A 23,614-nucleotide genomic window follows, 5' to 3' on the forward strand; every position below is an offset into this window, starting at 1 on the left:
TTACAAAACATGTATCTATACTATATCCTAGTACTATTTTTCTTATTTTCATAATTTCATTTATTAAATATTACCATCTCTCTCTCTTTCTTTCTCTCTCTCTCATTCTTCCTCATTATTATTATATATTATATTTTCGTTTAATAAATAGTATATCATCTCTCTCTCTCCCTCATTTCTCTCTCCCTCATTCTTCCCCAACAGTGAGCACTCACCTAGTAGGGTTTTATGTAATTCTAATCTAACAATAACAAGAAGAAGATATTATAATTATTATAAAATTAGAATTGTAATTTTATTTATTTATTTATTAGCTGCATCTCGGTTTCTTCTACTTGCTAGTACTTAATTGAGCTAAACTAAACCCTAGAAATGAGAAGAAGTCTGTTGCTAGTCGATGTTACTTGTCTCAATTTTAACTAGGTATGCTTGATTTTGTTGCTTAATTTAGGTTCATTTGTATGTTAATTGCATTGTTTTAAGTGTTGATTTTATGAATTAATTGCGAATTTGAGTTTTGGATATGATGTGATTGGTATAGGTGTAGGTGAGGGAGAAAGAGGGGAGGCATGGCAGGAGATGATAGTGATGTTGTATTGGCGTGTGTCGTTTCGGGAAGCCTTTTCGCAGTTTTAGGTGCTGCTTCTTTCGCTATTCTTTGGGCTGTTAATTGGAGGCCTTGGCGCATTTATAGGTAATCATACATTTCCTTTGCTCCTGCATTTTTTCTGTTAATGGACTCTTTGTTTTGTTTTTCGAGTTTATTACCTTTTTTCAAAGTTCGTATTTAATGTACTTCGATTGTGCTGTTATTGTGAATTGTTATGTGTTTGAACTAGGGTTTCCTGTTGTTGCGAAGACTTTTCATAGGATTAACTTGGTTTCACACTCTTTTCGTTAACTGCTTAAGTAGTTTATAAGTAGTAATAAGTTGGTTCTGTCACTTATTTTTTATTCTTTTACATAATTAATAAAAGCTAATATTTCCAATCCAAGTTTGTTTAAATTGAACTAGCGATTAGACTCCAGCATTTTATTATAGTTTCCGTATCGAGACAAAGGACGGCAATTTTAAGTACATTTAGTCAGCCAGTTTAAAAGATCGAAATCTGAGTCGAATTAGGGTTTAGGGATATCCTATTGGCAAAGGCTTATTCGTATCCCTGCTGACAAAGTCATGGGGTTAAATTTTCATTTTCCCTCCCATTTTTATGTGAAATGTTTTACATTGGAAATTAAGCATATAATATACCAAACAAAAAGAATTTCAGTTGGTGGTGTATAGGTAACCCCCCTCCCTTCCCAGTTGTTAGGTTTACCTTATTTGGAATTAGATAACTGGGAAATTTTTATCTTACCACCGTTATTGTAATTATATGACCCATAGATTAATTGTAGATGTGCTAATAAGCACCAATGCTAGTTTTCCGTAGGGTTTAGTGGAGTTGCGACATTGGTAAATCGCATGATGATCAATTCCCTAGCTTTCATGTTTATATCAGGGTTCTAAGAATTGGTCTGGACAGACCCCGGGGTAGGAACCCCTCAACCACCGCGATTTGAATATAATAGGTCATCTTATCAGGAGAATTTGAGGATAATTAGGAAAGTTCATTATTGAGTGGGACTAGAATCGTGCCTACTATTTATAAGTATAATCAATTAGACGCAATAGTGGGCATAGAGGGGCCACTTTAGATATACGAGTTCGACACATTAGATTATGATCTATTTATTACTATCTATTATGTTGAAGTTCATTGCATTTCCATACCCTTTCTTCTTGAGAAAAAATTGATGCGTGTCAAATTGTCTAATTGGCGGTAGCAAAATAGGGGTGATTGAAGTTTTGAAATTCAGTAATGAAAGTGAAAAATCTGTTCTGTACAAATTTAATTTAAATTTAACGAAGAGGACAAATGTATGTATATTATATGTGCAGTTATATTATATATGGAAGAAGACGAAAATTTGCTTTTCAAACATACACAACACGAACATCAAATATATCATCATATATAGGGAAATGTGCTACTATAGGCCTTGAATTGACTTTCATTAATGAGCTGAGTATAATACTCAATTTGCTCTGCATACACCACAAGATAGATGGGTGTTAGCATTTCACTATCATATTGGGAAATATGCTAGTTGTACCTTATGTTAAATTTAAGGTTTTATTTTAGATCTTGAGTTGATTTACTTCGATGCTATAGTAACGTTTTTTTTTTGTTTTTTGACTCAAGGATGCCTATATAGGCAGATGTTCACTTAAAAACCAATGTTAGCCTACAAAACTTTTTGTAGTTATGAACATTGATCGTGCAACAGACCCAATTATATAATATTCATATTGTATACACCCACATGTGTATCAGATATGCCGGTGTATACATGTAATATATGTCGGGAAAGGAGCCAATGAGCTTTGAATGCTTTGGTTGCCATACTATTCGAAAGAAAAGGCAAGTACACTACTCAAAAGTAAAGTACAAGTTTAAGACTTTTATGTTCCAAGAAATGGATTTATAACTTGTAAGGCATCAATCGGCTACTCTTCAGTCTAGAAACAAGAGAAAGCTAATTGAATCAAGAACCGTTCTTTAGAAAGCTAATCTATTAAGACTGAGGGAGCAGTACATTACTGAGTCGGGTTTAATTAAATAGTTATAAAATTTGCTCGATGTCAGGTGTTTGATGTTTAATGTGAAGATGGGTTAAAGGTTGCTTATTTAAAGCTGCAGAAATTGGCAAAGCTATAGAGTGTTTACAATCTGATTTTTTTTGCTAGGACAAAAGAGGCGGGGTGGTGTCATTTATTGTTATAGTTTTAGTTGACTTGTTCTTTATAGATGTTAAGCACAAACATATTTATGATTGGAAGATCATTTCTCTCTGAAGTTTCTACCATCTAGCGCTCCCTTTGTCTAGATTGCTCTCTTTCTTTGTCTAGATTTTTGTTACTAATTTACCTCGTCTCCCGCAAATTCTCTGTCTCTTACAAGTTGCTCTCCAAGATTCACAATCTGCGGCTGTTCTTTTTTAATAATTCAATCAGATTTAGCTGAAGCTAGAAGTTACGATGCCACATTGTATTCCAATTATGATAACTGTAGGACTTCGTTATGGTACATTATTTGAACTCTTCTGATTGGATGTAACTTTGGACCCGTGCTCGCTTGTCATCTGGCAGAAAATGATTCTAATGGACTAATATTAGTATTATTTGTTAGTCTTTATCTAATAACATAGCACACATCATTAAAATAGCGCCCCTCTTTTTTTAGAGCTGGATGTTCCATTATCTCTATATTTTCCCTGGTCTGTCTATGTGTGTATTATATATTATCCTACCAAATTTCTTTATTTCAATAAAAAAATCCATGTACTAAAATTTGTTCATAAACATCTGTAAGATAAGCGTTTAAGCACATGTAACCCAATTACTCCAGAAGGTAGGTTATAAATTTTATAAATATCATGCGATTGTTGCTAATGTTTGTTATTCTCTCCGTTCTAAATATGGCTGGTGGCTAGTTGATTCTTCTCAGTAGAAAATCTATACGATATTGATTGCATATTTGCATGATTATAGCCTGGGATTATTGCACTGCTATGTATATTGTTTATATACACGAGTTTGTGCTTCTATATCGTGTTCCGGTGTTGTGTAATTTTTTTCTGATTTCTGACAATTACTTTCTCGTCTTCTTAAACATATTTATAAATTATTATATCGATTGAATGTAATGTAGTCGTTCTTATTTCCGGCTTCCTGCTTCATCTGATTTGCCTTTTAATTTGTAATTGCTTGTGCCTTTTTGTACTATTCTAGACTTGGTGTTTGGTCTTTTAGCCTGGGGTTGTTTATTCAACATTCCTATGCAGATTAGTTAGTTGTGGGAATGTACTAGATCTATCATAGCTTTAATCTTTTGTGCTTGTTAATATTTACCACCATCCGCAGACTGCATTTTGAAGCTATTTTACCTTTTAATATTTTTTCTGTTATACTAATCCAATTTTGTTTTTATCTCAATTAGCTGGATATTTGCTAGAAAATGGCACAAGTTCTTACAAGGGCCACAACTGGGAATATTATGCGGTTTGTTGTGTCTATTGGCATGGGTTATTGTCATCTCTCCCATTCTAGTTCTGATCATATGGGGTTGCTGGTTGATTGTAATATTGGGTCGAGATATTATTGGTTTGGCAGTGATCATGGCCGGGATAGCTCTTCTTTTGGCTTTCTATTCGATAATGCTGTGGTGGAGAACACAATGGCAAAGCTCAAGTATGTTTCTTTTTAAAATGTCCTTAAACTCTATCATTAAATATCTGTTTATACTTTAGTTTTTGGGGTAGAAAGGCAGGGTTTTTGGCAGAATCTGTGCCCTGATACTTACACTGCTTTTTCGACTCAATCTTCCAAAATGTTACCAAGAGAAGAGTGGTATCCACTAGGCAACAAGACTAGGATTTGTAATTGCTTTTGGATATGAATATGTATGTTCATATTAAGTTTTGAGTATTCTCTTTGCTAATGTCAATTATTCACATCTCTCAGTTATTTGCATGTAGACTATAGCTTAAATATTCATGTTGTATGCATTTTAGACCTCGGCCATATCTTAAGTTACTTTTGACTTCTGAACTTTCTTAAGATATTTAGTAATATCTGTTCAGACATGTTAATGATGTAAAAGCTGTTGATGGAAAGAATAATTAAATGGGAATTAGGGGACATAATCTATGGGAGATAGTTTACTGTAAATTAATCTTGCAATGTTGTTTCAGACTTTCAGTAGATCAATCATTCTGAAAATGGCACACAATGTAGCCTGTAGCACACAATCTCTTACATCAGATCATTAATTGAAAAAGAGTGTGCTTGTGAAACCAAGCACTCTGTTTTTTAAAACTCAAGTTTCTCAATAAGAACACATATGAGATTATTATCTGATTTTGTTAGCTTTATGCTTATTTTTCAACTACTGTTTTCTTTAGTGGGTCCAATGACAAAAGTCTTTTTCATCCATTTGGTTCAATGCGTTGTGCACTCAGTTAGATCTTTTCTAAAATATGTATATAATTTCCGGAAACTTTCTCTCTATTCTAGACCAAATTCTCCCTTAAATTCTTTGTAGACCAAATATTTCCCTTAAATACCAAAGTTATGTTTCAACGTAGTGTAATTTCTCTGTCTGCAATGTAACTGACATATTTAATTGTTTTTGGTCACTTACCACATACTTTCTTTGCAGGGGCTGTTGCTGTACTTCTTCTTTTAGCCGTTGCCCTTCTTTGTGCATATGAAATTTGTGCCGTGTATGTGACTGCAGGCAGGAGTGCGTCTGAGCGATATTCACCTTCAGGCTTCTTCTTTGGTGTGTCTGCGATTGCTTTAGCGATCAACATGCTCTTCATTTGCAGAATGGTCTTTAATGGTAAATTTGCTACTTTAATCTATGATTTACTCGATCTGCTTTGCTTCCTTACCCTCCTTTTTGGTGTGACAGCTGCATATTATATTTAATTTATCGCCTGGTATTCTAGTAGATGACATATAAGTAGTTGCTGCTCCATTCTGTCATTTGGATGGACATCTTATTCTATTATTCCTTTGTATGCTAATTTTTTAAATTGCAACAGGGAATGGCTTAGATGTGGATGAATATGTTCGAAGGTCATATAAATTTGCTTACTCTGATTGTATTGAAATGGGTCCTGTTGCTAGCTTACCTGAACCACCCGATCCCAATGAGTTGTATCCTCGACAATCAAGAAGGCAAGTATAGTAACTTCTTTTTATGCTCACAATGGTTGTACTATATGCCTGTATTTGAAGAAGTCTATTGTCTTTGTAGTACGGTGTGTGTCCCAATATTTTAGATTACATTGACCTTCACATATCAGTTGGTCTCATTTCCAAATGCATACTTACATCAACTTCATTGAGACTTCAATTTTATCCTGTAGTTCGTTAATTAAATGCAACTTTACATCTTAAAGGTCCATACGTTTTAGTATTCTTTATTCATAAAATGTTATATATTGTTTCTTGCTCCCTCAATTAGTTTGTGTTTTGCAGGGCTTTACATCTGGGTCTCCTATATTGTGGCTCATTGTTGGTACTAGTTGTTTATTCCATCTTATATGGTTTGACCGCGAAAAAGTCTCAGTGGCTAGGGGCTATTACGTCGGCAGCTGTCATTATTCTTGGTATCCACTTCATAGATTGCTTTCAGCTCCCCAACGCTCTTCGTTTTGTATGACTGAAAATCAATTGTATTCTTCTTTACTTTCAGATTGGAACATGGGGGCATGCTTGTACGGATTTCAGCTTCTTCAAAGTCGTGTTGCTGCCCTTTTTGTTGCCGGTGCATCTCGCGTCTTTCTTATTTGCTTTGGAGTTCATTACTGGTTAGTCTAGATTCTAAGATCTTTAAAATGTTAGATGACCAACTATCCCAAAACTTTAAGTGCTGCAGAAACCAATAAATTATTTATATGGCTTTCACTCTCTTATAAACTCAAAACCTATTTTGGAATGGAAGAGTGGATCAGTAGGAGCCCATTTTTAGGGCAGTATTAAACATAAGTATCAAAATTAAAATTAAGGGTACTTGGCTCGAACTTGTGACCTTTTGGTATACCTGAGGTCCGATGTTAGATGATGCCAGGCTAGTTGACCAACTCTGTGAAAATCCTAAGGTGTAAAAGGAAACCACTAAATATATATTCACTGTATACCTTTAAGATGAACTTTGTTATATCAATTTTTTTATTTCTTTTAAGATTAAATTTTACACCCATGTCCTTTATTTTCTTCATCAGGTATTTGGGCCATTGTGTTAGTTATGCAGTTGTAGCATCTGTGCTACTAGGTGCTGCTGTTTCACGCCACTTGTCAGTTACAAACCCAATAACTGCGAGGAGAGATGCTCTACAGAGTACAGTGATTCGCCTGAGGGAAGGTTTCCGCAGGAAAGAGCAAAACAGTTCAACTATCTCCTCTGAAGCGTGTGGTTCAAGTGTAAAGCGTAGTAGTAGCGCTGATACGGGCCATCTTGGTAACCCTGCACATGTCACAAGTGATGCTACAAGCTGGAATATTGTTGAGGCAGTTATTAGTGAGAAGAGCTTGGATAGCGGAAGTCCAAGTTTAGCAATACGAAGCAGTTCTTGCCGATCAGTAGTTCAAGAGCCAGAGGTTGGAACATCATACGCTGATAACTGTTCTGTGGTAGTATGTTCCAGTAGTGGCCTTGAGAGTCAAGGCTGCGAGTCTAGTGAATCAACTTCAGCTAATCAACAAGCATTGGACTTAAACTTAGCAATGATGTTCCAAGAAAAATTGATGAGTGACCCAAGGATTACATCTATATTAAAAAAGAGAGCACGACAAGGAGATCATGATTTGACTGCTTTGCTTCAGGATAAAGGTTTAGATCCTAACTTTGCTATGATGTTAAAGGAGAATGGCTTGGACCCAAAGATCCTTGCACTGCTGCAGAGAAGTAGTTTGGATGCAGATAGAGATCATTGCGATAACACTAATATAGCTATTACTGAATCAAACAGCAGTGATAATATTCTGCCGAATCAAATTTCATTGTCAGAAGAACTTAGACTTCAAGGTCTAGGAAAGTGGCTTCAGTTTTGCAGATTGGTATTGCATCATATAGTTGGTACCCCAGAAAGAGCATGGGTTCTTTTTAGTTTTATCTTCATCATTGAAACAGTCATTGTAGCTGTTTTTAGACCCAAGACGATTAAAGTTATTAATTCCACTCATCAGCAGGTTTGTAGGGGTTTTATCAAATGCCTTATTATTCTGTTTTATTAGCTAATTAAGTATGATATTTATGAAATATTCATGACAAATTTGTAAAAAAACATGTTTGCAGTTTGAATTCGGCTTTGCAGTGTTACTTTTATCACCCGTTGTTTGTTCTATTATGGCTTTCCTAAGATCTCTTCAAGCTGAAGACATGGCCATGACTTCAAAGCCGCGGAAGGTACAAATTATGTGCCTACTTAATTATGAAGACTAGCTTACAACCCGTGCAATGCACGCGTCTCCTTAAAATTTTTAATTTTCTTAATTATGTGTAAATAATTATTTATAATTTTATTGTAAGAATCATGATTTCAGTCAGTTTAATATAAATAATATATTGTAATTTTGGTCGATGATTAAATGTTAAAGAGTAGTTATAATATTGTTATAATCTTATTTGAGATTATCGAATTTCTGATGGAAATAGAAATAATAATATTTGAATGATGATATTTGAACCCCGTACTGTCTGTATTTTTAGAATTTATAATAAAAATGTCTAATTTATAACTTTTTGACTATGGTAATATTTTAAATATTTATATTATAAAACAAAATATTTTTAGTGGATCCAACGGTTCTCACCTCTTTGCATTGAAAAATGTGATGGTTTGTTATTTTTTTTGTTGTTAATTGAGAGGGATAACCAAAAACACAACTAACCACAAAAACACAAAAATAAGGTTAAGGGTTACCCAAACTACAAATTATATCCATATTTTCTTATTATAGTTTAGTATAGATGTAACATGCATCTCTAGTATTCTTTAACATTGGGTATCTAATATTACTGTCTTGAACAACCATACATGTGAATTATACGATTAAAAGAATGATTTCAGAGAGTTCAATTACCTCTGTATTTGTTGTTAGTCCTGTTGTTTGTGTATAAAAAAATATCGCTAGTTTTACCATTACGGTAAGCAATACACACACACAGTCACGCACACACACATCGGGTTTTCAAACAAACAGTTTCACATAATGCAATATTAAATATTGTCTTTAATGATAATATATCTGAAGTAAAATATGTATACTTAGAGTATATATATTGTTTGCATATCAGCAGGGTTGCATCTTTCACTGTGAATTCATGATGTTTTCTCTTTTGTATATCTCTAAGATTGTTTTTGCAGTAGATGCTTATTATTTATTTTTTCTTCCAGTATGGTTTTATTGCTTGGTTGCTGAGTACTTCTGTTGGTCTGCTGCTTTCATTTTTGAGGTATGACTAATATTATGTTTAATATATATTTTCGTCCCTTCTTTTACTTTTGGGTTTGACTATTGAAATGCAAACTTGAAAGGATTGTAAGCATTGTAAGAATCATATATCATTTCAAACAACTCTGTTACCGTGCTATATTTTGGTAAATAAGGATTTGGTTTGTATAAGTAAGCAAATAATAGATAGACGTAGTTACACAATCTGAAGAAATTTTCACGGGACAAGGTCATTATGCTACAATTTTTATCTGAAAGATATTATCTAATAACAGTTTATGTACTGTAATATTATTTGTTTGTGTGGGTGCTCAAGTAGCCCTCTTCAGAAACATTCCATTGTTTAGTTTTCTCTTGTCAGGTTTTCATATAAACATGAACGTTCCCTAAATACTATATTTATATTGCACCACTTGCAGTTGTTTTTCTACAACTAAAAGTTGTTGGAAAGGGAGAGTAGAAAGAAATAGGTTTGTAGTAGAGGCACCAACATCCTCTTTCACAAATGTAAACCCTAGAAGCGCAAAGTACTAATCTATCATATTCTAGCAGAAGTGCTTGAATGTTTATAACCATTGTTTTGAGCTGGTTACCAATATTTTGAACTTTTCGGTATCAACTACATTTTGTTGTTTAGCATGTACCCCGAGAAACTAATATCTAAAAATACATCGTCGTTGCCTATTTCTTCAACTATTGTATTCCTTACATATCTTCATGCACTCACATGTACATAAACTTACCTTTCACTTCATAGCTCCTTCATTTTGGTTTCTAGTTATTGTGCTCTTCATTTTAATAAGACATTCTTACTCAAATTACTCTCTGTGTCCCCGGTACTTTTAGGGTTTGACATTTTTTGGTTAAGTTTGGCTAATTTAGGATATGAATAGACTACATATTTAAGTTGCAATGATTGAAAAAGTTGAATATTTGATATGCACGAATTTGGGCTCCCTTGTTGGGCTGGCGCCGCTTATCTCCCCAGTAGTATGATACTATGGGCTTCAGACCAAATCCGCACAAATTTGTTATTGGGCTCCTCCCAAAAAGCTTCATGCTAATGGAGTTAAGTGTGTGATTGCAATCTGCCCGTTCCACAACTGAAGTTGGCATTTAGGAAGATGACATTTCTCATTTATAGAAAAAATGCAGGTGCCCAGTCCCTTACAGTTGTTTGTAACTAACTGTCCTCATTCCCTGTCCTCATCATTTACCTCCCTCTCAAAATATATCCACTAATAAACTTCCTTTCCCATACCATTCCATTAGGAATAGATTTTAATTAAGGAAATGTAAGTTAACTCTCCCTGAATTTGTCATGTCAAGTGTGTTGAATAAATTATGAATATATATTTAACATTAACTATATTTTTCTGCAGCAAATCATCAGTTCTTCTTGGATTGTCTTTGACCATCCCTCTAATAGTGGCATGCTTGTCTATAGCCATTCCTATATGGATTCGCAACGGGTACCAGTTTTGGGTATCAAGATATGGTTCAGATCATACCAGAAATCATCGAACATTGTGGATTAAAGAGGTTCATTTTTTTCTCCCTTTCTGGTGTTCTTGTCTCTCCTCTCATTACTTTAATATTGCATAAGACTTTGAGATTTTTAAATATATGATCAAGCGTACAAGCCACGTTGCACCTTGCAACAAATTTTCATCAGAAAGCCCATACTATATATTATGATACTATACACTGCTGAAATTCATACTGCATATCTTTGTAAATATGTCTTCATCAAATCACACCACATGGTGTTTATCTGAATTACAATTTTACGCTTTATGCTGTTGTAATAATATCGAATACAATAATCCCTCTAAGTGGATCATCTGATTGTATTTTTTTTCTTGATCATTATCTTTCGACTTTCTGTTTGTTTCTGATGTCTTTTCTTAATACAATTTTAGGGTGTTGTACTTTTTATCTGCGTTTCATTATTTACTGGATCTGTACTGGCACTTGGTGCAATTGTCTCTGCAAAGCCTTTGGATGAATTGGGCTACAAAGGATGGAACGGTAGCCAGAATGGTGGTTCATCTCCTTATGCGTCATCTGTGTATCTTGGCTGGGCGATGGCCTGTCTGGTTGCTCTTATAGTTACTGGGGTGCTGCCTATCATATCTTGGTTTGCTACATACCGTTTCTCTGTCTCTTCAGCTATATGTGTTGGAATATTTACAGGTAGTTACATTTTATATATTCTAGCCTTGAATAAGCAATCTATTACGAAAATATATCGACATTTTGAGTCATTCTCTACTCTTGAACAACTTATTATATTTTTATCCTTTGCTGGAAGTTTTTAACCATCTCCGATGTTGTCTACTCTGTTCAGTTGTTCTGGTTGCATTTTGTGGTGCCTCCTATTTGGAAGTAGTTAATAATAGAGATGAACAGGTTCCGAGGAAGGCTGATTTCCTCGCAGCATTACTTCCTTTAATGTGCATCCCGGCATTGCTGTCACTTTGTTCTGGTCTGGTCAAATGGTTAGTGATCTTCCCCTTGGTCCTAAGAACAGCTACCACTAGTCTAGCATAAATGGGAAAGGGTTCTCTCTGATCGTATGTAACCATTGTATTTTTATTTCAGGAAAGATGACAATTGGAAACTTTCTCGAGGGGTTTTTGTATTTGTCGTCATTGGTCTTCTTCTTCTACTTGGTGGAATATCAGCTGTTACAGTAATAATCACGCCTTGGACAGTGAGTGACCTTTATATTGCTGGTGTTATTTAAGCTTTCCGGTGTAGGCATATAATAGACCTTTTTAACCTAATCTTCACATGATATTGCAACAGATTGGGGCATCTTTTCTTTTGGTTCTTCTTCTTATTGTTCTGGCTATTGGTGTTATTCACTACTGGGCTTCAAATAACTTCTACTTGACCAGAAAACAAATGTTCTTTGTCTGTTTTCTTGCTTTTTTGCTGGCATTGGCAGCCTTTTTCGTTGGGTGGTTCCAAGGTAAGTGATATTATTTTTTGTACACACTTGAGCTTAAACAAGCTGGAAAGCCAAAGTCTGTAGTCTTCGAGAAACTGTACATGTCCTTGTTCAATCCTTCCATCTTTAACCGAGAGAAAAAGAGTAACATATGTCTCTCTAATTTATTCATCTCTCTTATCTTCTACAATCTGCAAATGACTTATGTTTTCATGTTTCAGATAAACCATTTTTAGGAGCATCTGTTGGTTATTTCTCATTTTTATTTCTCTTAGGTGGAAGGGCATTGACGGTGGGTGAAGTATCCATTATCATTTTGAAATGCTTATTTTCAAGTTTCCAAGTTATTTAATGATCTAACTGCATAGAAGTTATTGTCTTTTGTTCAAAATTTTTCTGCATCATATTACTGTGTAAGTTATGAGCTCTATTCTTCTACAGGTGCTTCTTTCACCTCCTATTGTCGTTTATTCTCCTCGTGTGCTCCCTGTATATGTTTATGATGCCCATGCAGATAGCGGGCAAAATGTCAGGTTTGTATTAAATATCTCCTCAATTTTATGTTCATTGTCGAGTATCTGTCACAACTTAATATTCTATTTAGCATTTTGAACACAGTTTCTAGTATAGTAACTCCTTTTAAAACCTATCTTAATGTCTCAGTGCTGCATTCCTTATGCTTTATGGTATTGCACTGGCAATTGAGGGCTGGGGTGTTGTTGCAAGTTTAAAAATTTATCCACCATTCGCTGGATCTGCTGTATCAGCAATTACACTTGTTGTAGCTTTTGGTTTTGCCGTCTCTCGACCATGTTTGACGTTAAAGGTTTGCCAATAGTTGAATGATCTGGACAGTTAATAAGACACTAATATGAGTTATCCAAAGGCTTAACTCATGTCTGCAAATGCAGATGATGGAAGACTCTGTTCATTTTCTAAGCAAGGAAACTGTTGTCCAGGCGATTGCTCGATCGGCCACGAAGGTTCCATTCTTCGTTATATAATTTTTTCCCGTTTTTCAAGATCAATTAACAGTCGGCAATTTTTTTTTATTGCATTGTTTTATAAATTTCCTGCATCTTGAACTAAACACTATATAGTAGTGGTAATCCTTTACATCATATAAGGACAAATGTAGTCAGTTGAAGACAGATGTGTAGTTGTCAAGGATTGAAGTAGGGGATAAGCAATATTTGTTGCATGATTATTGATATCACCAACTGTAATTAGCAAGTAATCCTTAACCAGGTAAATTGCCTAACAACTTGATCTTAATATAGTTAAATTCAGATATTATGAAGTATTTTGTTTTATTAGTTGTTTCTTTTGGTCATGTATCCATGTTATTTTTCCTCCGGGTTTGCAAGGGCGTTATAGACCTATTGATCAGGTTTCCTGTTGTCCTCACTTTGTTAACTTTTTCATCGGATTATAATCGATTGACTTCCTTGTATTTACCATCCAGACGCGGAATGCATTATCTGGAACATATTCCGCTCCCCAGAGGTCTGCAAGTTCAGCTGCTCTTTTGGTTGGAGACCCCACTGTTACACGTGATAGGGCTGGAAATTTTGTGCTCCCCAGGGCAGATGTCATGAAATTAAGAGATAGATTAAGAAATGAAGAGCTGGCTGCTGGATCAATATTCCTCAAAATAAAAAATGGAACCATGTTACGGCATGATTCAACTAGTGACGTAGGTTACAGAAGAGAAATGTGTGCTCATGCACGGATTCTGGCGTTAGAGGAGGCTATCGACACTGAATGGGTGTATATGTGGGATAAATTTGGTGGTTATTTACTTCTTTTGCTCGGTTTGACCGCCAAGGCAGAGCGTGTGCAAGTAAAGTTTTATACTAGCACTCTACCTTTGCTTTTTAGTTTTTTGGGGATAATTAGATTTTGTTCAGTTAATTATTATGCATGTGTGTATGTTGTGCTTAAAGTTTCCTATGTCCATGCTGTGCCAGGATGAGGTTCGCTTGAGACTCTTTCTTGACAGCATTGGTTTTTCAGATCTGAATGCAAAGAAGATTAAAAAGTGGTTGCCAGAAGATCGTAGACAGTTCGAAATCATACAGGATAGGTACAGACTTTCTGCAACAGATAAACTTCAATTCAATACTATCACTTCGTTTAGTAAAACTGTAAAAGTATTTTCAGTCATTGACAGACTTTCTGTTCTATAGCTATTTAAGAGAGAAAGAGATGGAAGAGGAAATTTTCATGCAGAGACGTGAAGAGGAAGGTAGAGGAAAAGAACGAAGAAAGGCCCTTTTGGAGAAAGAAGAACGCAAATGGAAAGAGATAGAGGCTTCACTTATGTCGTCCATACCGAATGCTGGCAATCGGGAGGCCGCTGCCCTGGCAGCTGCAGTGCGTGCAGTAGGAGGTGATTCTGTTCTTGATGATTCTTTTGCACGTGAAAGGGTTTCAAGCATAGCACGCCGCATTCGTGCATCTCAGTTATCTCGGCGGGCGCTCCAGGTAATGTTAGCTTCTTCTCTTTCAATACAATTTTTACCTATTCCCTATCTTTAACTGGGGTGTATAAGGTCTGCAGTAGTTTATTTTATAATATTGCCTAGTACACAGATACAGTACAAGTAACTCTATTTGGGTAATGCAGAATTAAAATGCTCAACAACCTAAAAATGTGCAAGTGTCGTAGGTGTCTTGACCTTTACTGGTCTAAGTACATGTTATTTTAATCAATGCATGTTGCTGTCACTTCTAAAGTATTTTCCAAGTGAGCTTTGCATATTTATGGTTGACATGTTCAATTGAGGTCATAGCTGTTTGGACTTTGGATAGATCAATTTGAAAGACCGTAACATAGATCTCGACCAGTGTCAGTCAAGACGAAAGGGGAGGCAACTTGAAGAAGGTTTTTTATCAATTAATAGAGAGGGAAGAAGCAGAGGCATGGCCTTACTGTAGATACTTTTTCAGGAATACAAAACAAATGTAGCCACATACGTAATAAAGTATGTTTTTAAAAAAGTAATATTAAATATGATTATTTAGCCTAAAAATATATATGAGGAAATGCTACCTGCAAAAAATAAAGGAGAAAATGGTTGTAAAAATTACGGAAAAATGGAAAAAAAAACGGAAAGTGGTTTCTCTCCAGGAAACAGAAATGGTAGGCTTATCTGTTTAAGGTTACTCTTTCTAATTGCTGATTTTTTTTAATGTTTTTTGCCCTTTATTTATTTAATAATTTTGTACAAGTCTACACAAAAATTGAATTTGTTAAAAAAAAGTGCGGTAGTCGTCAATCAATTGCCTTAGAATTGCCTGAACCAGGGTAAGCAATAAAGGTGATCGTGTTTTTAAATTCCCCTTGGCTCGTTCAGCGAAGAAGACAAAGCCTCGCCTCTTGATTGATAATAAATTTGATCTCAAGTATACGTCTTTCCACCTTCGATCATTGTGTTGCACTAGATAATACTAGATAATTCCTACAAAGCTTAGTGTACAGTTTTAGGGCCACTTTTTTTTCCATAGTAATTAATAAATATTTTATGGTATTATTAAGAGTTAATTAATCTATGAAATTAATTGGTCGGGTCTTATAGGGCTTGCAGTTACCATGTATTTGAAACATTGATATTAATGTCTTTATAGACTGGAATTTCTGGTGCTGTATGTGTTCTTGATGACGAACCAACAACAAGTGGTAGACATTTGGGTCAGATTGATCCCAGCATATGTCAAAGTCAAAAGGTTAGCTTTTCTATAGCAGTGTTAATTCAGCCCGAGTCTGGACCAGTCTATCTTTTCGGTACCGAATTTCAGAAGAGGATATGCTGGGAAATTGTTGTTGCCGGTTCTGAACAAGGAATTGAGGCTGGACAAGTTGGGCTTAGGATAATAACCAAAGGTGACAGACAAACAACAGTTGCTAAGGAGTGGAGTATCGGTGCAGCAAGTATTGCAGATGGAAGGTATCTAGCTTATTTTCTGGTTTATCTTTCATATATAAGTTCAGTTGTAAATTATTATGAAGTTAAGTTTTGATTTCCTTCTGGCTTTTGCTATGTTATCCTTTTAGTATATTCATTTCCTTTTAATTTGTTCATGTAAGTGGGTCACGGTTCATAAGGTTTATTGTAATTTTGTACATTCAGCTATAACTGTGCCGGTTCCCTTACCTTGGATTTCTTGCTGATATAGCTTTGTACTCTATTACAGGTGGCATATGGTGACAGTGACCCTTGACGCTGATCTGGGCGAAGCAACTTGTTACTTAGATGGTGGTTTTGATGGCTACCAGACTGGCCTACCATTAAGATATGACAATGGGATTTGGGAGCAAGGAACAGAGGTTTGGGTTGGTGTTAAACCGCCTATTGATGTGGATGCATTCGGGAGATCAGATAGTGACGGAGCTGAATCTAAGATGCATGTAATGGATCTTTTCTTGTGGGGAAGGTGCTTGACAGAAGATGAGATAGCTGCTCTTCCTTCTTCAATAGGTTCTGTTGATTACAATATGATTGATCTTCCCCAAGATAACTGGAAATGGGCGGATTCTCCTTCCAGGGTTTGTGGCTATATTAATGTGTTTTAATGATTTAATAAATGTTATATCAGCCAAAAATGAAGTCAAAAATAATTCTTTTTGTTTTGTAGTTGCTCTTGTATGATACCCTTAACGCAGTAATGTTTTTAGCTGTGTTGTAAATTGTGTAGTATTTGATAGTTGCTATTTTTTCTTTGTTTATTTTCATGAAATTTAGGTTGATGAATGGGACAGTGATCCCGCAGATGTGGATCTATATGATAGGGATGATGTAGATTGGGATGGGCAATATTCAAGTGGTAGGAAAAGAAGGTCAGATCGTGAAAGTGTGATATTGGAAATGGATTCTTTTACCAGAAGGTTGAGGAAACCTAGGATGGAAACACGTGATGAAATCAATCAGAGGATGCTATCAGTTGAACTGGCTGTCAAAGAAGCTCTCTGCGCAAGAGGGGAACCACATTTTACTGATCAAGAGTTCCCTCCAAATGATCAATCCTTGTTTGTTGATCCGTACAATCCCCCTTCAAAATTGCAGGTAACATATGAATGTCTACATTTTCCAGTGGAAGTGCTATTATTATACAATAATACATATTTAAATCACCTAAATTGTTGGGATTTCATTTCTAGGTTGTTTCTGAGTGGATGAGACCAACGGAAATAGTGAAGAAGAACCATCAGGATTCTCATCCATGTTTATTTTCTGGGTCCACTAATCCATCAGATGTTTGTCAGGTTTGGATCAATTATGCTATCACTTTTTCTGTGCTATTTGATAGATGCTCACACAATCTGTTAATTTGTTTTTGTTAAATTGAGTTAATTTTTGGAACAGTTTAAAGCATCTCATTTTTCTTGTAACAGGGTCGACTGGGTGATTGTTGGTTTTTGAGTGCTGTGGCTGTTCTGACAGAGGTTTCACAAATATCAGAAGTCATAATTACACCAGAATACAATGAGGAAGGAATCTATACTGTTCGGTTTTGCATTCAGGTATTAGCAGTTCAAAAATAACAGTTGGTCTAGCTTAAATTATTCCACTTGATGATTTATGTTGCTGATAAGGCTTGCATAATTTTTTGGATAAAGAAGGGTTGCAATTTTCGTTCTGATTGAAAATCTGGTGGTAAAACTATTTAAAAAAAAGGAACTAAATTTATATAGCTGTTGTAAATTGATATATGAGGAACAGGAACTGTATGTATGTTGTATATCATGTACTATCCAGTCGAGCATTTTGAAACATATACTGACAATTATTATATTTCTGAATAAGCATGTAAGCTTATCAATATTAACTTTTTTTCGTGCCGTACCATTCAAATTTAATGTTATATTTTCAACAATGTTCTGTATATTTCTGAAACAGATGTCATTTAATAATTAATTGTTTAAAGATTTTTTTATTAATTTGTATACTAACATGTTAGACAACAGATATTTTCAATTTTACGCTTATAGGGTGTTGCAGCTTCCTTATGATATATATACTTTTCTGTTATTAAAACTTAGGATCCGACTCTGGGATCTACACCCGTGACCTACACCTGTACCCAAGTCTAGTTACATATGCATAGATATCAGGGGTTTGTAGTTACTCGAGAAGAGATAGAATGAGAAACCAAGATATTAGAGCTTAGATCTGCTAGGTACCTTTGAAAAAAGGATGCAAGAGTATTTTATCGGCAGTTTTGTTATGTGTGATGTAGACCTCGAAGTGAGTAAATAGCTTTTTTGATCCATTAGGTACTAATACTAGCCATAAATAATATAGTGTTAGTAACGAACCAAATCGTAATTACGAAATATCAATTGTAGCTCAATTGGGTCTCTTAAGCTTATAACGTTTTGGATTTAATCATTCAGATTTACACATTATATAGATGTCATTTGTGGTTTGAAAAGCAAATTCAACAAAATGAATAACCCAATGACAAAAGAAGAACATAAAGCATAATCTACAAAATCAAATATATGTGTTAATTATTGATAATTCTCACCGCATTGGGTGAGCAACTGCAGTTAGATCCACAAATCCATGAAATCTTTCATTTGATTACGTCAACAAAAAAAGGAAATGAAAACTAGAAGAAAAAGTAGATAACTAGTTGATGTAGGACAATGGTAGGAAATGAAGTATTAAATAAGGGATAAAACCAATTTTCACAAAGAATCAGTAGAGTCAAATAAACCCTTAAATTTATGATACAATCATTGATCCATTACATTTAGCATCTCTAATAATGCTAACAATACAATTTTTTTATATAGATATCTTAAACCAGATAGGGTGTTGCAGCTTCCTTATGATATATATACTCTTATGCTATCAAAACTTAGGATTCGACTCTTGGATCCACACCCGTGACCTACACGGCTACGCCTGTACCAAAGTCTAGTTACATATGCATAGATTATCAGGGTTTGTAGTTACTCGAGACGAGATATAATGAGAAACAAATATATAAGAGCTTAGATGTGCTTGGTTCTTTAAAAAAAGGATGCCAGATTTGGCGGTTTTGTCATGTGTGTGATGTAGACCTATAATAAGTGAGTGAAATAGCTATTATGATGCACCTTTTGGATTGTTTTACATACTGATTTTTTTTTCAGGTTTAACAATGTCCATATGATTATAGTTGATAGCTTTTTGCCCGTCAGATTTGGAATGATTAATTTTTGTCATATATGGGTTTTTATCTATTGTGCACTTTCTGTTTTAGGGAGAATGGGTTCCTGTGGTTGTTGACGACTGGATTCCTTGTGAATCACATGGTAAACCTGCCTTTGCTACAAGCAGGAAGGGGAATGAATTATGGGTATCTTTATTGGAAAAGGCTTATGCAAAGCTTCATGGCTCCTATGAGGCATTAGAAGGTGGGCTTGTTCAAGATGCTCTCGTGGATCTCACCGGTGGTGCAGGTGAAGAGATTGACATGAGAAGTGCCCAGGCCCAGATTGATCTTGCAAGTGGAAGACTCTGGTCCCAGTTGTTACGCTTCAAACAAGAAGGGTTCCTATTGGGTGCTGGAAGCCCATCAGGTTCTGATGTGCATATCTCCTCTAGTGGAATAGTGCAAGGGCATGCTTATTCATTGTTGCAGGTTCGTTCTCCTGTAATCATCTTAACATTTACATTTAACAAGTGTCATCTATTTCAAGATAATTGATTACCCTGTCTAATATTTTAGGTCAGGGAAGTAGATGGGCACAAGCTTGTTCAGATTCGAAATCCATGGGCAAATGAGGTTGAATGGAATGGGCCTTGGTCCGATTCATCACCTGAATGGACTGACAGAATGAAGCATAAGCTCAAACAGATTCCTCAGGTAGTTATTCTTCCTGAGCAGGTGTACAACTGTATTTTGTTATGGATTTTACAGCTTTTCGAGTATTGGATAAAATTATGTAAAGTATTAGGGAAATGGATGCTGGAGAACTTGACACACCGTAATTATTGTAAAGATTTCACTCTTTCTCATTGGGAGAGATGAGATATATAAAGAATGTTTAAAAGGGGACCAAATATAAAAAGGGAGGGAATCATTTTCATGGTCATTTATTAACTTAAAATTTCTTAAATAGGTTAATGGAGAATATTTTCTTATTAAAAGGCATAAGCACAATATACGAATTAGGGAATTTGGTGAATGTTTTTTTGGACAAAGTTTTGTTGGACGATTGCGTTCCATTTCTTTTTTAGTGTAATGGAAAATAATTTTTTTGTTTATTCTTTTCATGTAAAAAGTGTAAATTTGTGGTGATTACTTTTGTGGACAGTCGAGAGATGGTATCTTCTGGATGTCTTGGCAAGATTTCCAAATACATTTCCGGTCAATATATGTTTGCCGCGTATATCCTCCTGAGATGCGTCATTCTGTCCACGACCAGTGGCATGGTTACAGTGCTGGTGGCTGTCAAGATTATGACACATGGCATCAGAACCCACAGTTCCGAATGAGGGCCACTGGCGCAGATGCATCACTTCCAATTCATGTGTTCATTACCTTGACACAGGTACTCCTTTGCAATTTGCATATTTAAGCAGTGAACTTACAAAACAAAACTAATGGAGGTTAATTAGGTTTTACTGCATGTTAAGATTTGCCTGTTTGTTGAAATTCTTTAGGGTGTTGGCTTCTCAAGAACAACAGCTGGTTTTAGGAATTACCAGTCCAGTCACGATTCTTTGATGTTTTACATTGGGATGAGGATTCTGAAGACACGAGGCCGTCGGGCAAATTACAACATTTATTTGCATGAATCAGTTGGTGGGACGGACTATGTCAATTCTCGAGAAATATCATGTGAAATGGTTTTGGATCCTGATCCAAAAGGTTATACAATAGTTCCCACAACGATCCACCCAGGAGAAGAAGCACCTTTTGTTCTTTCTGTATTTACAAAAGCATCTATTATCCTTGAGGCTTTATAGAATCGATGGTGGCCTAGCAGTTGGTTTCCATATTCATTTGGGTTGGAAGCACATCAGCTTGTGTTTGGACTGCTTGTCTTGCATGATGGATAGATCTCTGCAAGCGGGTTGAATGAGTTCAGAGTTGGTTCCGTGAAGAGTTGGTAAGTTTTGGATAGTTTATTGTTTCTTTGTCTGGCATCTATTAGTAGTCTTCATATGTATTCTAGTGCTTCCCTTTTCTTGTAGTGCTGTGTTAATAGGGGTGCATATAAAGTATTGTTACCTAAATTATATAGTCAGGTGCATTGCCATATCTACCTCAAAAATATATACATTTTTGTTCTTCACCACCTTTACCCACCGATAAAGATATAGACATTTGAAATTAAACTGCAAATATAGATCCCTAAAACAAAATCTTCATAATTTTCTTTGTTTTAAATGGGGCGGAAGGAATGCATGGACTTGGTACATGCAGTTCTTTCTACAAAGTAATTACCACTTACTGAATATTGGTTCAGAAGATTCCTGTTTTTTTTATTCCCATCTTCCTGTCATTTGCTTAGACTACCAAGTACAGCCTTAAATGAAATTCCCATTTATTCATTTTTCGTTCAGAACGGACATTTTCATAATGCTTCTAGAGATATGTGCGTCCTTATTTTGTAGTTTGACATGCATATATGTCGCAGTTTTTATTTCTATATCTAATTCGTCAGAAACAGAAATGACATTTTCCATTGAATGTTGATATTTTTTCTTTCTACCCCAGTATTTACCTTACCTGCTTCGTTTTGGGTTCCACATATTGTAATGCATCTCATGTGTCTCTTCTATAAATTACATAGATGTTAAATAGCTTAATTATAATTTAGCCCTTAAAGTATAACCCGATGTACACATGACCCCTTTACTGTATATTGTGTACACTTCAACCCTTTTGCTGATTTTTTTTCCAATATTTTCCTTAAAGGTTATATACTTCAGCCCCTTAACTATGAATTTTTTACACTTTAATCATTTTTTATATACTTGTTTTGATCCTTGCAAAAAAATATTTAAAATTACTTAATATCTAATTTTTTTTATAATATTATTTATCATGTTAATTGGTTTATACAATCAAATAGGTTTTAATTTATATCGGTTATAATTGCATATATCCTAAGATATTAATAGTATATTATAATTTTGCAAGTTTTTATTATAAGTAAAATTTAGATTCTAGTAAGATTCACCGATGTAAACTAGATATTATAATACGTAGTTAAATAGTAAATTATAGTATTATACATATATATATTATACTCCCTCCGTCCCCCTCAAGTCTTTACATTGGGGGAGGGAGACTCGACACGCACTTTAATGCTCTTATTAAATGTAGTTGCATAATTTTCTTTTAATTTTTTTTTCTTCTAAATAAAATTATAATATTCAAATTTTTAAACAAAAAAAGAAAATTTTAAAAATGAATTCCGGAACTATACATTATAGTTGCCTTAAAATACGTATCAAGCATGTGAAAAAAATGTAAAGAAATGAGGGGGACGGAGGTAGTATTATTTAATAAATAAAAAAATGACAAGAAAATGAGTGACGAACAATGTTTCCCTTGAAGTATCTGATTGCGGACATAATATCCCTTAAGGTTGAGGGTAGTATTGGAAGAAATTTTGTCAAAAGGGTTAAAGTGAATAAATCTCAAGGGTTAAAATATAAGACTTTTTTCTATAGGGGTTTATGTGTACAACGTGTCATACCTTAAGGGTTAAGTTATAATTAAGCCACGTTAAATATTAGGAAAAACTATAGTACAATTTACTATTTTATTGTGCTTATGATGCCTGTCATGCACCAAAAAGTTTTGAGTTGCAATTAGAACAGTAAATATTGCCTTGAAAACATCATTTTGCAATTTTTTTAGTTTGTTGTAACATAGTTTCGTTCTTAGTTTCATACTAAAGTTGAAAGTTTGTGATGACAGGTAACGATGTGATTCAGATCTCATTTGGAAAGTAAACTAATATGCTGGTTACCACTAGTCAGTTCAACTGATGCTATTATTGGATTTTTGGATGAGGTTAGGCATGTCAGAGTGGTTTCCTGTTTATACTTAATTACTGATTCTTTCTGCCATAGAAAGTGTCATGTTAAATGGTGGTTTGGTAGATCTTCTCGGCGTTTTGTTTCTGCCAGCTTCGAAGAGGCTTTTGGAGGTAATATTGTACATGCATAGATGTTGTAAGGATGTAGGATGTAGTCATGTAAATTGGATGAAAAGGAAGAGGCTTATGAGATCAAGGAAAATAAGTAGGTATAGCTTGTTCGAGAGGATTATAGAGGCACTGTATTTAGTGTACAACTGCATTTTAGAAATGCTTTAGTTTCAACAGTACTTGTAGAACACCACCTTTTTTGCTATGCAATCCCCACAATTTTTTTTAGTTTTTTTTACTGCAAGTGGCGCTTGCCCCTGGAAACACTACCTACAGCGGCTACTTCATATTTTATATTTTGTCTTGGAGCAGATGTTACATCCTGTGTATCTGATGATGTGACCCAAATCTTAAAGACATGAAATAGAATTCTCAATCAAGTCATCTGCTGAATTCATTCCTAGTGGAAGATTATTATAATCTA

The 23,614-nt window shown here is 34.9% G+C and overlaps 1 protein-coding gene across 1 annotated transcript; it reads left to right on the forward strand.

Moving 5' to 3' along the window:
- Window positions 1-123: 123 nt before the first annotated feature.
- Window positions 124-23,418, forward strand: LOC141692050 (calpain-type cysteine protease DEK1). The gene is made up of 32 exons (XM_074496793.1): window positions 124-423; window positions 542-694; window positions 4,044-4,294; window positions 5,265-5,447; window positions 5,653-5,788; window positions 6,092-6,222; window positions 6,309-6,423; window positions 6,838-7,804; window positions 7,911-8,021; window positions 9,013-9,071; window positions 10,453-10,612; window positions 10,993-11,266; window positions 11,421-11,571; window positions 11,675-11,786; window positions 11,882-12,047; window positions 12,248-12,318; window positions 12,468-12,559; window positions 12,690-12,852; window positions 12,938-13,009; window positions 13,492-13,869; window positions 13,997-14,112; window positions 14,216-14,513; window positions 15,657-15,976; window positions 16,224-16,575; window positions 16,772-17,092; window positions 17,188-17,292; window positions 17,422-17,550; window positions 19,281-19,661; window positions 19,749-19,886; window positions 20,338-20,574; window positions 20,687-21,135; window positions 22,959-23,418. The coding sequence occupies exons 2-31, from the start codon at window positions 570-572 to the stop codon at window positions 20,990-20,992; spliced, it is 6,420 nt and encodes a 2,139-aa protein (XP_074352894.1). The 5' UTR covers window positions 124-423; window positions 542-569; the 3' UTR covers window positions 20,993-21,135; window positions 22,959-23,418.
- The last annotated feature ends 196 nt before the right edge of the window (window positions 23,419-23,614 follow it).

The sequence above is a fragment of the Apium graveolens genome, chromosome 10 (genome assembly GCF_009905375.1).
Source record: "Apium graveolens cultivar Ventura chromosome 10, ASM990537v1, whole genome shotgun sequence".
Lineage (NCBI taxonomy): Eukaryota > Viridiplantae > Streptophyta > Magnoliopsida > Apiales > Apiaceae > Apium > Apium graveolens.

Bases quoted from the DNA above. Each gene is read 5' to 3' on its own strand.
- LOC141692050 (XM_074496793.1), top strand. From the start codon at position 570: ATGGCAGGAGATGATAGTGATGTTGTATTGGCGTGTGTCGTTTCGGGA. The intron at 12,048-12,247 runs GTAAGTGATATT...TTCATGTTTCAG, and splicing joins TTTCGTTGGGTGGTTCCAAG to ATAAACCATTTTTAGGAGCA. The intron at 14,514-15,656 runs GTAATGTTAGCT...ATGTCTTTATAG, and splicing joins TATCTCGGCGGGCGCTCCAG to ACTGGAATTTCTGGTGCTGT.